At 46.8% G+C, this 14,410-nt stretch overlaps 1 protein-coding gene across 2 annotated transcripts in view; it reads left to right on the plus strand.

Annotated features, from left to right (window-relative positions):
- SH3PXD2B (SH3 and PX domains 2B) overlaps window positions 1-14,410 on the plus strand; it is a 102,055-nt gene that overhangs the window by 57,229 nt on the left and 30,416 nt on the right. For both annotated transcript variants that reach the window (XM_072756588.1, XM_072756587.1), the window contains exons 5-7: window positions 2,292-2,383; window positions 6,403-6,428; window positions 14,019-14,153. In XM_072756588.1, coding sequence (XP_072612689.1) covers window positions 2,292-2,383; window positions 6,403-6,428; window positions 14,019-14,153 — 253 coding nt within the window. The remainder of the gene's footprint in view (window positions 1-2,291; window positions 2,384-6,402; window positions 6,429-14,018; window positions 14,154-14,410) is intronic.

The following is a 14,410-nucleotide window of genomic DNA, read 5'->3' on the forward strand; positions in this document are numbered from 1 at the left end:
TGGGGATTTGCTGCTGAGCTGGAGCTACTTCAAGGCTAACAAAATCAATGAGCCACAAATACCAGTCCCATAATGGTCAGCATCCTTCACCACAGAAGGATAGAGCTTGGACAGTGACTAGGGCAATCACCCTACTAAAACATGTCCACCCACCTCACATGTTCTTCTACTTTAGATCTGAGGTGGCTTGAACCTGGGATTTGTATTAAAGTCAGAACCAGACCCAAAGCTACGTAGGGTCAGCAACCCAAGTGACCGTCGGTGGGTAAACGAATAAACAGAATGTGGCATAGCCATACAGTGGAATATTATTCAGTTTTGAAAAGGAGGGAAATTCTAGCACATGCTACAGCATAGGTGAACCTTGAGGCTGTTAGGTAAGTGAAGGTGGCCTGTCACAAAAGGACAAATATTGTATGATCCCACTTACACGAGGTACTTAGAGTAGTCAAATTCATAGTGACAGAAAGAATGGTTGCCAGGAGCTAGGGGAAGAGGGAATGGTTTCTTTGGTACAGGGCTTCAATTTTGCGAAATAGAGTTCTGGGATGGATAGATGTGATGGTTGCACAATGAGGCGAATGTACTTAATGCAGCTGAACTGTATGCTTAAAAATGGTTAAGATGAGGGACGCTGGGTGGCTCAGTGGTTGAGCGTCTGCCTTTGGCTCAGGGTGTGATTCTGGAGTCCTGGGACCAAGTCCCACATCGGGCTCCCTGCAGGGAGCCTGCTTCTCCCTCTGCCTGTGTCTCTGCTGCTCACTCACTCTTGCTCTCTCTCTCTCATTAATAAATAAATAAAATCTTAAATAAATAAATAAATAAATAAATAAATAAATAAATAGTTAAGATGATAAGGTGCCTGGCTGGCTCAGTCAGTAGAGCATGTGACTCTTGGTCTTGGGGTCATGAGTTTGAGCCTCACGTTGGGCATGGAGCCTACTTAAAAAAATAAAAAACAAATTATTAAAATGGCAAATTTTATGTGTATTCTACCTCAATTAAAACTTTTTTTAAAAATCTGAAAAAGAAGTCAAAATACTCGTCCATCCTAGCTCCATAGCAGGGATAGAGCATCACTTTGCAGGGGGTGAATGGAGAGTGAGCTTTTAGAGGCCTGTTACATAGGAAATCGAAGATATGGGGGTTTTCCCACTCCCAACTCCCTCAGCATGGCAAGGAGGCACATAAGAGGCACCCAGGAACTGAGGCCTTCTCTGGAGGGGAGTCCTGCTTCCCTCCAGAGCATGCACTGGTGGGCTGAAATGGCTGGCTGTGCTATTTAAATGTGTGCATGTGCGCAGGCGCTCTCCCCACACAGAAGTTTATGAAACAGCTCTGCTGCATTGCAATCTGTATCCTCAGGACCTGAGCCAGAGGGGGCTTAAATAAAGATCTACTAAACTGAACTGTTCATTCATTATGGAGCTTTGTCTTATTTTCAGAGCCTTTCATGATCAGGATGTACCTCATCCTTCTCTTGTTTTGGACGCAGAAACCGGTGGAGTTCTGGGCACAAAGATATTGTCCATTGAATCGTTGAATGGCTACCTGTTGGGAAGTGAACTGATACGACAGATGCCTCATCCCCTTTCTGCCCTCCCTCCACTCCTTATCCAGCCCACTGACAGACATTGGAGGTTCCTTGAACGGATGAGCTAGGATGGCAAATTAATATGGACTGGGGCAATGAGGGATACCAGATGTTCCAACTCCTCATTAACCCAGGAACTTCTGACCTCTTCCCAAATCATAAAGCAGTGCCTTCACTTTAACACTGCAGATCCATGAGTTGAGACATCCACGCAGGCATGTTGGAAACAAGCTTAGCGCGCGCACCAGTAGGCGGCTTGGTCAATGAAGTTATGATACATTTGTGCAGGAGACACACTCAATGGCCAATAGAGATGAAATTGAAGAATAATGGCATGGTATGAAGTCCACAGTTGAGTGTTTTAGATAAATATATACATATTATTTGTTCAGATATGCCTGTAAAGTGTATGGACATGTGTGTGTATATACACTGTGTGTGTGTGTGTGTGTGTGTGTGTCTCTCCCCAAACCAGCAGCACCACCAGGGAATTTGTCAGATATGCACATTCTCAGGCCCAACCCCAGACCTACTAAATCAGAAAATCGGGGGGCCAGGGCCCAGCCATCTGTTTTCACAAGCTCTCCACCCCGACCCCCCAGATGATTCTGCTCATACCCAAGTTTGAGAACCCCTGACTCATGGCTTTCCTGACACCCCTTTCTTTCCTTCAGTCTCATTTGTGTTTCTTCTGCAGGCCCTGATCCAGCTGCCCCCCTATATCTCTCAGTGTGATGAGGTGCTGCAGTTCTTTGAGACAAGACCTGAGGACCTGAATCCCCCCAAAGAGTAAGTTGGGATGTGGACTTCCTCTGAGTGTGCCCTCCTGGCCCTCCCTGCTACCAGGCTGGCCCCAAGAGAATTGGTGTAAAGCCAAGGGAGAAATTACACTTGACCACACCGATTGAGCACTTTTGGGGCCTGGCTCCATGTGGCCCTCCCAGGAGAAGGAAGCTGGCCTAGGGTCACTCCTGGAATCCCCTACACACCTGTACTTAGCAGGCATGCATGGAGAGTGGTGGGAGCAGAAGGCTGGGCTCCCTTCAGGTGGGGTCTGTGCAGGAGATTCATCTTGGTGCCTTGCCCACAAGGGTGAATGTGCTCATGACCTTGAGGGATATGAATGAATGAGTGACAAGACCTACTCAAAGTCTCTGCACTAGCAAGTGACAGGGCCAGGGCCAGGATTTGATCCTGGTCATCCAGGGTCTAATGCTTGTCCAAAATGTTCACCCCAGCCCCTGCAGCAGACAGAAAACCCTCCCAGGCACCTGTCTGTGCATAGCCAGGGGTCCCAGCAGCCCAGGCACACTGTATAGAATCTTACCACCTGCCTGCTGGCTTGACATACCAGGAGTTGATGGCACCAATAGCCCTGCCAGCCTGAAACACTGACATAACCATAGTGCTTTTTAAAAAGTTTTATTATGGAGGAAACTACCATGGGTGTCTGCAGAAAGAAGAGTTCTGTTGAATGGAGCAATCGTAGTATGCAAGAGGAGACCAGCTCACAGGTTCAGGGCTGTCATGGGGTCACAGGAACAAGAACCAGCACCTGTCAGGAAGGGCTGATAAGTGCCAGCCAGGCTCTTTGACTAGAGAGACAGCATGTGTACAGGTGTACACACACGTGCACACACATGTACACACCTGCAAATAGAACAGCCACTAAAACTACAAAACATAGCCTGGACTATACCAAAGAAAGCACAGAGTACCAGCTGTGATAAGCCAACAGCATCCTGCTGGAGTAGTTGTATATTGCTCCAAGAGGCTTCCAGTAAAGAAGGAAAGGGTTCCAATCTCTCTGTTCCTTCCCTGCTATATGACCTTGAACATGTGTCTTGACTTCTCTGAGCTGCTATTTCCTCATCAGTAAAGTGGTCGTGGCTAACCTTGACCACATCTTGGTTGCGAGAATTAAGCATGATCCTGCCTATAAAGGAGTCTGGCACAGGGCAGGGACTTACCTGGCATTGCCTTCCTGTTGATAGCCAGGCTTTGATATGGAAGGAAGAAGGGAAGGTTTCAGAGGGCCCAAGGGATGGCTCTGGGGCCACAGCAGGCAGGCAGTCTCAGGTGGGCCTTCATCGTTGGTTTAGGGAGTAATGAACAGCAGCGAAACAACTGGTCCCTTGGTCAGGATCCTGAAGCTCATACCTGAGTTAGGGCTTAAGATGGAAACCGGGGGTTGTTCCCAACAGTCTCTAGGGAGAGAGAACATGGATTCCAAATGGTCCTATTAAAAGAAAGGTTTTTTTTATTGCCATGCATAGGTAAACTCGGGACCGTCCCAAGCATGTCACACAGAGAAGATAATATGCCTGTGTGAGCTCACACATGCTGTTCCAAGAGTTCTCTGCTGCCCCTAACTCCCTGCTCCGGCCAGGACAGCAAGACAACCAGCAGGAATATATGGCAGGCAGGAGCCCAGGACTTCAGGAAGCCCAGACCATAGCTCAGGTCACAGGCCCTAATGGCAACTCAGGCAGATTATGCTTTACATACAGGCAGCCTTGAGGGACCTTTGTGGGTATGTCTTGGAGCTGGCCACCAAAAAGGGAGCTACACCCATGGAGCAGGCCAGGGTGTGGTCAGGAGAGTGGGCCCCAGCTGGGCTTCCTGAGTTCTGATGTTGGGTGAGCTGCTTCACCTCTCTGGACCTCTGTGTCTCCATCTGTGAAATGGAGTAACCCTCAAAGATTATTGTGAGGGTTCACTGGGTCAGTCCAGATACAGCACCCTGACTAGTGGCACCCTGTATACAGCAAGTGCCTGTAAACGTGAGCTAGATTATTCCACTGTTGCTCTCACCCTCCCCTAAACAGGGGCAATGAAGGTTAGCCCCAGTGAGGTAATGCTGGGCCAGGGAACATCATGATCAACCTGCAGCCCCAAGCTCCGGGGATTGGCATAGCCCCCTCACCCACAATGACAGTGACAGGGTCATTACATGCTGGTTAAAAAGCCAGACTGTAAAATCAGACTGAATTTGACATCTCTCCAAAGAAGATACACAAATGGCCAATAAGCATATGAGAAGATGCTCGGCATCATTGGCCATCAGGAAATGTGAATCCAAACCCCAGTGAGACACCACCTCACACCCACTAGAATGGCTAGAATCAAAAAGCAGATAGCAAATACTAGTGCTTCAGCTACTTGTTGAAGATGTGAACAAACGAGAATCATCATGCACTGTTGGTGGGAATGTAAAATGGTACAGCTGTTGTGGAAGACAGCCTGGCAATTCCTCAGAAAGTTAAACCTAGTGTTACCTAGTGTTACCATTTGACCTACATTCCATTCCTATACAGAACCAAGAGAAATAAAAATATAAAAAACTTGTGTACAAATGTTTACAGGAGCGTGATTCATAAGAGCCAAAACATAGAAACAACGCAATTCCCGTCAGCTGATGAATACATCAGCGAAGTGTGGTTTACCAACAAGATGGGATTTTATCCAGCCATAATAAGGAATAAAATACTGATACTGGTACGACATGGATGGCCCTTGAACACATGCCACCTGAAAGAAGCCAATCACAAAAAGCCTTTTACTGTGTGATTCCGTTCATATAAAACATCCAGAATAGACAAATCATTAGAGACAGGAAGCAAATTAGTATTTGAGTATTTGCCAGTGGTTGGAAGGAGTCAGAATAGCAAGTGACTGTTTATAGGTACAGGGTTTCTCTTTGGAGTGATGAGTATTTCCTGGAATTAGATAGCAGTGATGATTACACAGCCTTGTGAATATGCTAAAAACCAGTGAATTCTATGCTTTAGAAAAATGAATTTTTATAGCATAGCTTAATTTTGAAGTATAGCTTAATTTTTAAAAATTAGGTAGATCCGGGTTCAGCTTGCTACTTGCTAGATGTTTAGCCTTAGGCAAGCTACCCAACCTCTCTGGGCCTCATTTTCTCATCTATAAAACAGATATTTAAAGAGTATTTATTTCCAGGGTTATTATAAGTATTAAATAAGTGAGCTTAAAGTACTTAGCAGGGTACTGGCACAGGGTAATAACATGTAGTAATCATTAGCTAATGTTACTGCTGCCACAACATCTGTCTCAACTCAACCATCCTGTCACCTCCCTTTTCTTTTTATAATATAGGAAACCTTTTTACTAATGGGACAATTTACTTGAAAGTATCTTGTAATCCCTGATTTGTAATGCAGTTGCGTGTACAAATTCTGATGTGGTTGACAAATACAAGGGAGTCATTACTCATTGTTTGAATTCTAGCCCACACCAGTGTTCTCTATGTCACCACAAGGGAGATGTGTTTTATTCACCGATATCCAGATATCTACCCAGTTTTAGTGCATTACACTTACCACTTACCCCCAAGAGCTTTCTTTTTTTTTTTTATTTATTTTTTTATTGGTGTTCAATTTGCCAACATATAGAATAACACCCAGTGCTCATCCCATCTACACACTCCATGTGTAGAGCGCAGAACAGCCCTAAGAAGTGGGGCAAGGCCTCTGCTGTGCCTGATGAGGTGAGCATCAGGCTCAGTACAACACGGGGGCCTAATCTTGTTTTCATCCCATGTGCCGCCCTCCATCAACCCCTGCCCAGGGTGCCAGGGCTCTTATCAAGGCAAAGTAAGAAAATTAAGAGGAATTCTTTCTTTTTCAAAGAGTCTGGGTTCCTGGGGCTGACTTGGATTATATTCATTCCCTTGGAAATGATGTAGGATGGAGCATCTCAGTTTCTTAATGGAATAACTCACCTCGCTGTTTAACAGTACTGATGTGTTACTGTCTGCCACCCCCTTCTTTCCTGTGCAGGGAGCATGTTGGGAAAAAGAAATCTGGTAAGAATATTTTCCTTTTTCTCCTATTCATTTAACGTTCAACATACCCTCCTGAACACCTGTGATCACCAGGCCCTGGGCACTGCCTGGGGGATAAGCATGTGGCTGGCTGGCTGGCTGGCTGGCTGGCTGGATGGATGGATGGATGGATGGATGGGCTGATGCTTGATTGATTGGTTGATACTCCAGCCTGTTTCTCAAAAAAACAATTGGAGGTTTTTGCATCCTATACCAAAAAGTTGCAGAGTGGATGGGACGCCTGGCTGGCTCAGTGGTTGAACATCTGCCTTTAGCTCAGGTCGTGATCCTGGGGTCCTGGGATCGAGTCCTGTATTGGGCTCCCTTCAGGGAGCCTGCTTCTCCCTCTGCCTATGTCTCTGCCTCTCTGTGTGTCTCTCATGAATAAATAAAATCTTTAAAAAAAAAAAAAAGTTACAGAGTGGTTAAGACATGCTGTCTTTCCCTGAGAATGCCTCAGAGGAATGGGGGAACCTGACATCTCCTGACCAGCTGTGGGGGGCTAAATACTTCTCATCTGCTTTAGATGGAGGAATGTGGTGACTCACAGCGGAAAGCAATCCTCCCAGGTGTTGTAAAGTCTCAAAAGAGAAGGGATGCTGGGTCTTGAGGAGCGAGCGGGAGCTTTCCACAGAGTGAAGGGCGGTTGAGGCTGAGGAGAGGCACACAGGCGGGTGGCGGGAGCCTCACATATTTGGACCAAGCTTCTATGCTTCTGTTAGTCAGCTGCTATTCTGGGCAGTAGCAGGCCACTCTTTCCAGCACCTCTGGCACTCACTCCCTTCTCCTGAGCATCCTTTCCCTTCCTTCCCAGCACCCCTCCTCATCCTGGGATGGCACAGTTCTTCTCTCTAGAGCAACGATGTAAAAAGAGAAGGCGGGCATTCAAGTTTGCACAGAGGAATGGCTGAGTCCTCATAGGCCCAATAAATAAAGTTGATAACTTTATTTTTTTTTTTAAGATTTTTTAAAATTTATTCATGAGAGACACAGAAAGAGAGACAGAGACATAGGCAGAGAGAGAAGCAGGCTCCCTGTGGGAGGCTTGATGTGAGACTCTGTCCCAGGACCCTGGGATCATGACCTGAGCCAAAGACAGATGCTCAACCACTGAGCCACCCATGCATCCCTGGAGTTGATAACTTTAGATACTTTAGATCCACACAGTGTGACCTTTACTTCCAGTGACCCAGGATTATGCTCCCTGACCCCACATATCTGCAAAATGCCCTGCCCACACCACCATGCCTGGAGCCAGCATGGTCTTCAGAGCTTCCAGCAGTCTTGAGTTCTTTTATGCATCCAGGACTCTGGGAAGATTGAGGGTACTGATAATGATGTGGGGAGAGAGGGACCAAGCAGAGATCCCAGAAGCAAAAAAGGATGCTTCCTTTCATGGCTCTCAGTTCCCTCAGCTGTAAAAGGAGAATAATAATAGTAATCTGTCTTGGAGGATTATTAGAGGATTTATAGTAATATGTATAAAGCACTTAGAACAATGCCTGGCATATTTTAAGTGTGACATGTTTGCTGCAGTCTTTATACTGCCACCATTAATTCAAAGCACATGGGTGTCCCTGTCCAAATTTAACAGCTCTGGTCCCTTTACTGCTCCCTGGGTATAAGGCCTGTGGTCAGCTTTACAGGGCTCAGACTGTTCTTGCAAGGCAGAATGGAGAGGAGCTGCGTCTCTTGCTTCAAGGTTGGGCGTCTGGAGTGAACGCCCGTCTTTCCCCAACCAGTCTGTTTACAGCTCCACTTTCAAGTTTAATAGCTACTGGCCAGAACCATGGCATCCTGTTAGAGCTGCACATGGTCCTTGATTGCTGAGGATAATGATCGGTTTCTTAGAAAAGAAGAGAGAGGAGAAGACGAACAGCCACTCTTGGGCTGGTCACAGAGTTTCTGGCTTCCAGGGTGCAGAGACTTTCCTGGAGGGAACGGCTAAGGAAGGATTGGAAAGAGACAGCTCTGGTCTACAAAAACCAAAGTGTCCGGTCAGAACAGGCTTGATGAGGGGACTGGTCTGGAAAAGAAAGAAGAGGCTCTAATTTGTGGTGACGACTGTTACACCATTCACCTGCAATGATGGGGGATGGATTTATTTATAGTTCATGGATGGAAAATTGCATCTTTCTTCATTCAAACTAAGGACCCGTGCTGGGATTAGCTTTATTTTTTTTAATCTGACCTTTGCACACGTCCTTTTTGTTAGAACTTGCCTTCTTGATTGGCTGTGAAAGGGATTTAAGGTTGGCAGCCCAAACCCTGAGATCTCTGTGCCAGAACTCTGGACTGGAGACAGCTCATCTGTCTCCAGAATTTGCCAGTCATGGCCAGCCAGCTGACTCCTGCAGACTTTGGCTAATGTGGTCTCAATGTCTGCTCATCTTGCAGGAAAAAAGCCTCCTACCATAACTTAAGAGGTCATCAGATTATTTAAAGAGCATCTTTCTTCTTGATTTTTCTCCTCTTATGAAAGCATTCTCTGATTTACTGGTTCTTTCAACAAAACTGGCAGTATAGGGCAGCCCAGGTGGCTCCAGGGTTTAGCGCCACCTTCAGCCCAGGGCCTGATCCTGGGCTCCCGGGATCGGGTCCCACCTCAGGCTCCCTGCATGGAGCCTGCTTCTCCCTCTGCCTGTGTCTCTGCCTCTCTCTCTCTCTCTCTCTCTCTCTCTCTCTCTCTCTCTCTCTGTCTCTCATGAATAAATAAAATCTTTTAAAAAAAAGACTGGCAGTATAGTAAATTTCTGGAAAGAAAATCCCACTGATAAAATTACTTGCTGTATTAGTCTAGCTTGTGCTGCCATAACAAAAATACTATTGACTTAGTGGCTAAAACAACAGAAGCTTATTTCCTCACAAGTTTGGAGCCTGGAAGTCTGAGACCAAGGTGCCAGCACCATCAGTTTCCATCAAGAGCCCTCTTCCTAGCTTCTAAACTGCTGACTTCTCGCTCTGTCCTCCATGGCAGAGAGAGAGCAAGAACAAGGTCTCTAGTGTCTTTTCTAATAAAGTCACTGTCCCCATCATGGGGGCCCCACCCTCATGACCTCATCTAAACCTAATTACCTCCAGAGGGCCCGCCTCCACATGCCATCTCATAGTAGTTAAGGCTTCAACATATGAATTTTGGAGGGACAAAATTCACTCCTTGGCAGTTATCTTTAAAACAAGACATGTCATCTGTGAATAAAAATATTCCAGTTAGAAAATTCTATGGTACCTTGGGCACTATACTACTTGAGAATATTTTATAGTCGTTGCTTAATGTGAAAATCACCCTTCCACTGTCGAATCTCTCTACTAACCTCTTCCTTCTCTTATTCCTGATGGACCACAAGAATGGTGTTCCATACATAGGAATACTTAGATTTCAAACTTGCAGTTGCTGATACTTGGTTAGCTACTGGCATCAGCTTCTAGAGATTGCTGTTACAATGTGTTATAGAGCTTGGGCACAATATTGCTGTCCACCAGTAGGTGTCTCCACCTAACACCTAGCTGGCCTGAAGCCTAGTTTGAGAATCCTAGCCAGTCAAAGGAATGACATTTTCATAAGCTGAGTGCTCTGGGTAAAATGAAGACAGAAGACCTGGTGCTGGAAAAGCAGCCCCATGCACTCTCTTCCAAACCACTGAATGGCAGGGAAACGTCAGTGTAAAAGCTGCTGTCCTAGAAGAACAAGGAGATGTAAGACACAGACCTGACCCCTGAGCAAGTCTTGGAGGATGTGCTGGCTTCCCTGAGCCGTGTGCCAGTAGAAGATCTTCTCTTGCCAGCCTAGAGTCCTAAACCTTGCTCCCTGACCTCATTTCCTGGATTGGTGTCTTGTTTGCAGTGAGTCTTGTGATTTTCTGCTTCTGTCATTGCTCTTCATTCTCCCAAGCCCCCTTGGCAGCCTGGTTGCTCCAGAGAATTGGTGCGGAAATGAATAGATCAGTCCATTGATCAGAATCCTAAAAACTGGGATAACAACCATCAGTTGTCAAAACTGGGTGGCTACAATTAGCTTTTTGGGCAGAGTAACCAGACTTAACTCCACCTTGACTTCATCAAACCTCTGTCCCTCCTTATAAGGAAGAAGGAGTAGTCTTTGGTTGCACATAAAATTGGACAGGTTCCTGCAATAACTGTCAGCATTATGTGCTCTTAGGAGGAGGCCTGGACCCATGAAAAGCAAAAGAGTTTCTAGAAGTTTCTCTTTGTCCTTTGGTGATTCACTCCACAGATATCCGTTGAGTGTCTGTGCTAAGTGTTGACTGAACAAGACAGACACAGTTACTTATTAAGTGTTTATTAGGTACCTACTGTACACCTGACAAGGCTCTAGGTCCCTAGGGAATGCAAAGGTAAACAAGATGTAGGAAGAATTCTTACAGTTTGGTAGGAAAAAGAGATGGTTAAACACTCTGTTATAGGTGCTATAAAGAAAGGCATTTTAATTTATTTCTGAATGAATTTCTGAGCCTTTAAAGGTGAGTTTTAGAAAAATCTTTTTTTTTCCTTCAGATATTTATTGAGCCTAGTAAGAGACATCCACATTCTAGGCCAGGGTTTGGCAGGATAGAGACCAGTTACAGGTGTCAGCCGCCTGCCTCCACCATCCCCAAGAATCCTCACTCAGACCCTGGTGCAGAGAATGGGGCCCCGGTGAGGATGCGAGTGAAGTCAGATGAGAGGGTGCTAAAAAGATCCACCCGCATCAAACCTGTGGCTGGGTGGGAAAGAATCCAGACCTACCTCCAGACCCTACCAGCCCCCTGACCTCCTTCAAGGAAGACCTGGACATATCCCTGGGTATTCATCTGAGCAGTGGGCACAGGTTCCAACCTGTCTGTGTAGTGACTGCTTTTCTCCTGTCTCTCCAGTTCTTTCAGGTTGAGGCACAGGGAAGCATAGTTGCCTGGATATGGCCCACCTGAGGGCCAGAACAGAAAGGTAGCTGCATACCTAGGGTTGTGATCTGTAAGGCAGGCTATATCCTGGGATAAAAACTATAGACTCTGGTCTCTACCTGTTGCATTCCCTGGAGAACTTGTCCCCAGCTTGCAATAGCCAGGAGCCTCCAGCAGGCCAGCATCTGCCCCCACTCATTCACATGATAGGACCTCTGTGAGCACAGTGCCAGGTGGTTCAGGACACTGTCAAGCCTTCTGCTGTCAAGAGCTCCCTATCTAATGGGTCCAGCGGGAGGGGCAGTAACCAGCCTACCCGAAGGCCGCTACTGAAAGGCTCAAGCATCTGGGCTGGCTGAGGTGGACTGTCGTACTGGAGGAAACCAGCCCTGTAGCCTGACCTTGGGGAAGGTGCCGGAGGATGAGAGAAGATAGCCCAGAGAGACACAAGAAAATCAGACCCAGCCTGACTGGTCTGAGGGAGTGAGTGCTTGTGGGGAGACCCACAGGGAAGGAAAGCAAGCGGGCCTCAGACCATCCTGCCTTCCCTAGCATCTTTTCTTTCCTCACCTACCCCCACCACGCCCCATCACACTGGAGAGCCTCTAAGCCCAGTGGACCTGGTTTAAGTCTGGCTTTGTCACCATCCAGCTGTGGGACCCAAGGCAAGTCACTTGATGTCTCAAAGCCTCTCTTTTTTTGTCTCTAAAGGCGGGGGAGGTGACAGTACCCATCTTCCAGGGTAGGTGTGTTGATGTAATTTATGTATGATGTGTAGCCTGTGATGGGCATTCAGGGGGGCTACTTCCCTCCTGACCTGCTCCCGATCCTTCGGTCTACATTTCCATCTCTCTCCTCTGCTTTTTCTCTGTTCCCATGCTTTCTCTACCCAGGGCAACCTGGGACCCTCCCCGGTTCCTGTTTCCCTCCATTACCCTCAGTCAGGAAGAGCCAAGAAGCAGTGACACTTCACCCTGCTACAATGCCCTATTCTGGTTTTCCACATCACAAATTCAGAGCACATGGTTCTAACAAAGGGCTTTTGTGCTGCTTCTGGATGCTAGAGGCAGGAGCGCACTGGCATGCTGGTAAACACTTCACAACCAGCTTTCTGATCGAAAGCCCTGCTTTGTAGCATTTGCCAATATCCATGGTGTAAATACTCCCACTGTGGCCAGTTTCAAGCTACCAGCAAAGCGTCACCCAATAGAGCTGGGAAGGGAAGCACAGAATCGGCTTAGTGTGAGCTGACCCACACACACCACTCCATTATTTGGTGTGTTTGAACACAGAAATGTGGGATTTCCTGGATATTTCAATTGTTTATGGAAACAATAGGAGGGAATACTGTGAATCAGGACTTTCACAAAACCAGGGCCCTGTGGCCACAAATGTCAGGCTGCCCTCCCACCACATTCACTCTGCTGCTCTGAAAAGGCTGTTCCCTTCTCTTTGGAGTCTCTGAACTCAGATGTCCCTCTACATCACCCATATTATATGATATCTTCCTCTGTTTATCAGATATGTCTTAGTACATAACCAGGACCATGCAACTCCGGAGGGCATGGCATCCTGTGGGAACAGCCTCTCCTGGAGCACCTGTCCATACCCTTCTCTTCTCACTGCCACTGCTCTGGTCCAAAGCTACCATTGTCTCCTGCCTGACAACTCCCATGACCTCCGTCTGGTCTCCTCCATTCTTTCTTGCCAGCCTCTAATCCACACTCCATGTGGCAGCCAGAATTACCTTTCTCAAGATGTCAATCTGCATTTTTCGTTGCCTTCTTAAAGCTCTTTAGCAGCTTTCTGCTTGAGGGCTAAAAAAAATCAAAACTTCCTGTTCTGACCCATGCCTACCTGTGTATCCTCACTCACTGGGCTTCAGCCCTCTAGCCTCCTCCCCATTCCTAGAAAGCTGTAGGACCTTTCCTATCTGAGAGGCTGCCTGGATCATTCTCTCCCCATTCTCTCGGAGAGAGAATTCATGTCCCCTCCTTAGGAGACCCCCTTGAATGTGGCATCGCCTTTCCCAATTATTCTTCGTCCAGTATCCTGGTTGTCTTCAGCAATGCAGCAATCAAATACTGATAATTTATATCATCCTGTATACTTATGATTATCTATGTTTGTCCATGTGTCTATCTCTCCCACTAGATTAAGTTACTCAGGCTGGGAGTCATATCTGTTTTGTTCAGTTTAGTACCCCCTAGCATCTAATAGAGTGTCTGGAACATCACTGGTGACCTCATGAATTCATAGATGGGTGATTTTGGATGGGTGGATGGATGATGAATGGATGTTTGGTTGGATGGATGATGGATGGGTGAGTCATGGCAGAGGGACAAATGGAAGGAAAGACTGATGTGGGTGAATGCACTTTTCCCACTAGGCCATCAGCTTCTTCAGGGCAAGTGCCATATCTTAACCAACTCTGAATCCCCAGTGGCTTGCACATTTTCTGCATCAAATAGGCACTTGGTAAATTTTGACGGTTGCTTGAGCAAATTAATGAAAGAATGAATAGATGAGGTGACCCTTGAAGTAAGCCCTATAATAGCTTCTTTCAGGCTTTGCAATGTTCTCCTGACCCATCCTCTACCCTCCTGGCTCCTGCTCCTTTATGTGTGAGTGGTGGCCAGATGTGACATCTGATAAGGTTTTGTATCCACAGGGGGTGACCTGACCTCAGTGGACCCCATGGTCCTGGAGCAGTACGTGGTGGTAGCAGACTACCAGAAGCAGGAGAGCTCGGAGATCAGCCTCAGTGTGGGGCAGGTGGTGGACATCATCGAGAAGAATGAGTCAGGTAGGGTAATGAAGCCACCTCCCTCCCTGCCTTACACTGTCACCAAGCCCCTAGGACAGGAAAGATTTGGAAACAGATACTACAGTAGCTGGTCTAAGCTGGGCAGTTTCCATAGATCCAGCTGACACTCTCTTAGAAAGCTACCCCTGTTTGATCACAGTGCTCAAATATCCAACTTGGTCACAACTTACCAGCATCCTTTTGGGTCATTTGTTACCGATTTATTCTGAGGGCCACATTTCATGAATCTGTCTTCT

This window comes from Vulpes vulpes, chromosome 4 (genome assembly GCF_048418805.1).
Source record: "Vulpes vulpes isolate BD-2025 chromosome 4, VulVul3, whole genome shotgun sequence".
NCBI lineage: Eukaryota > Metazoa > Chordata > Mammalia > Carnivora > Canidae > Vulpes > Vulpes vulpes.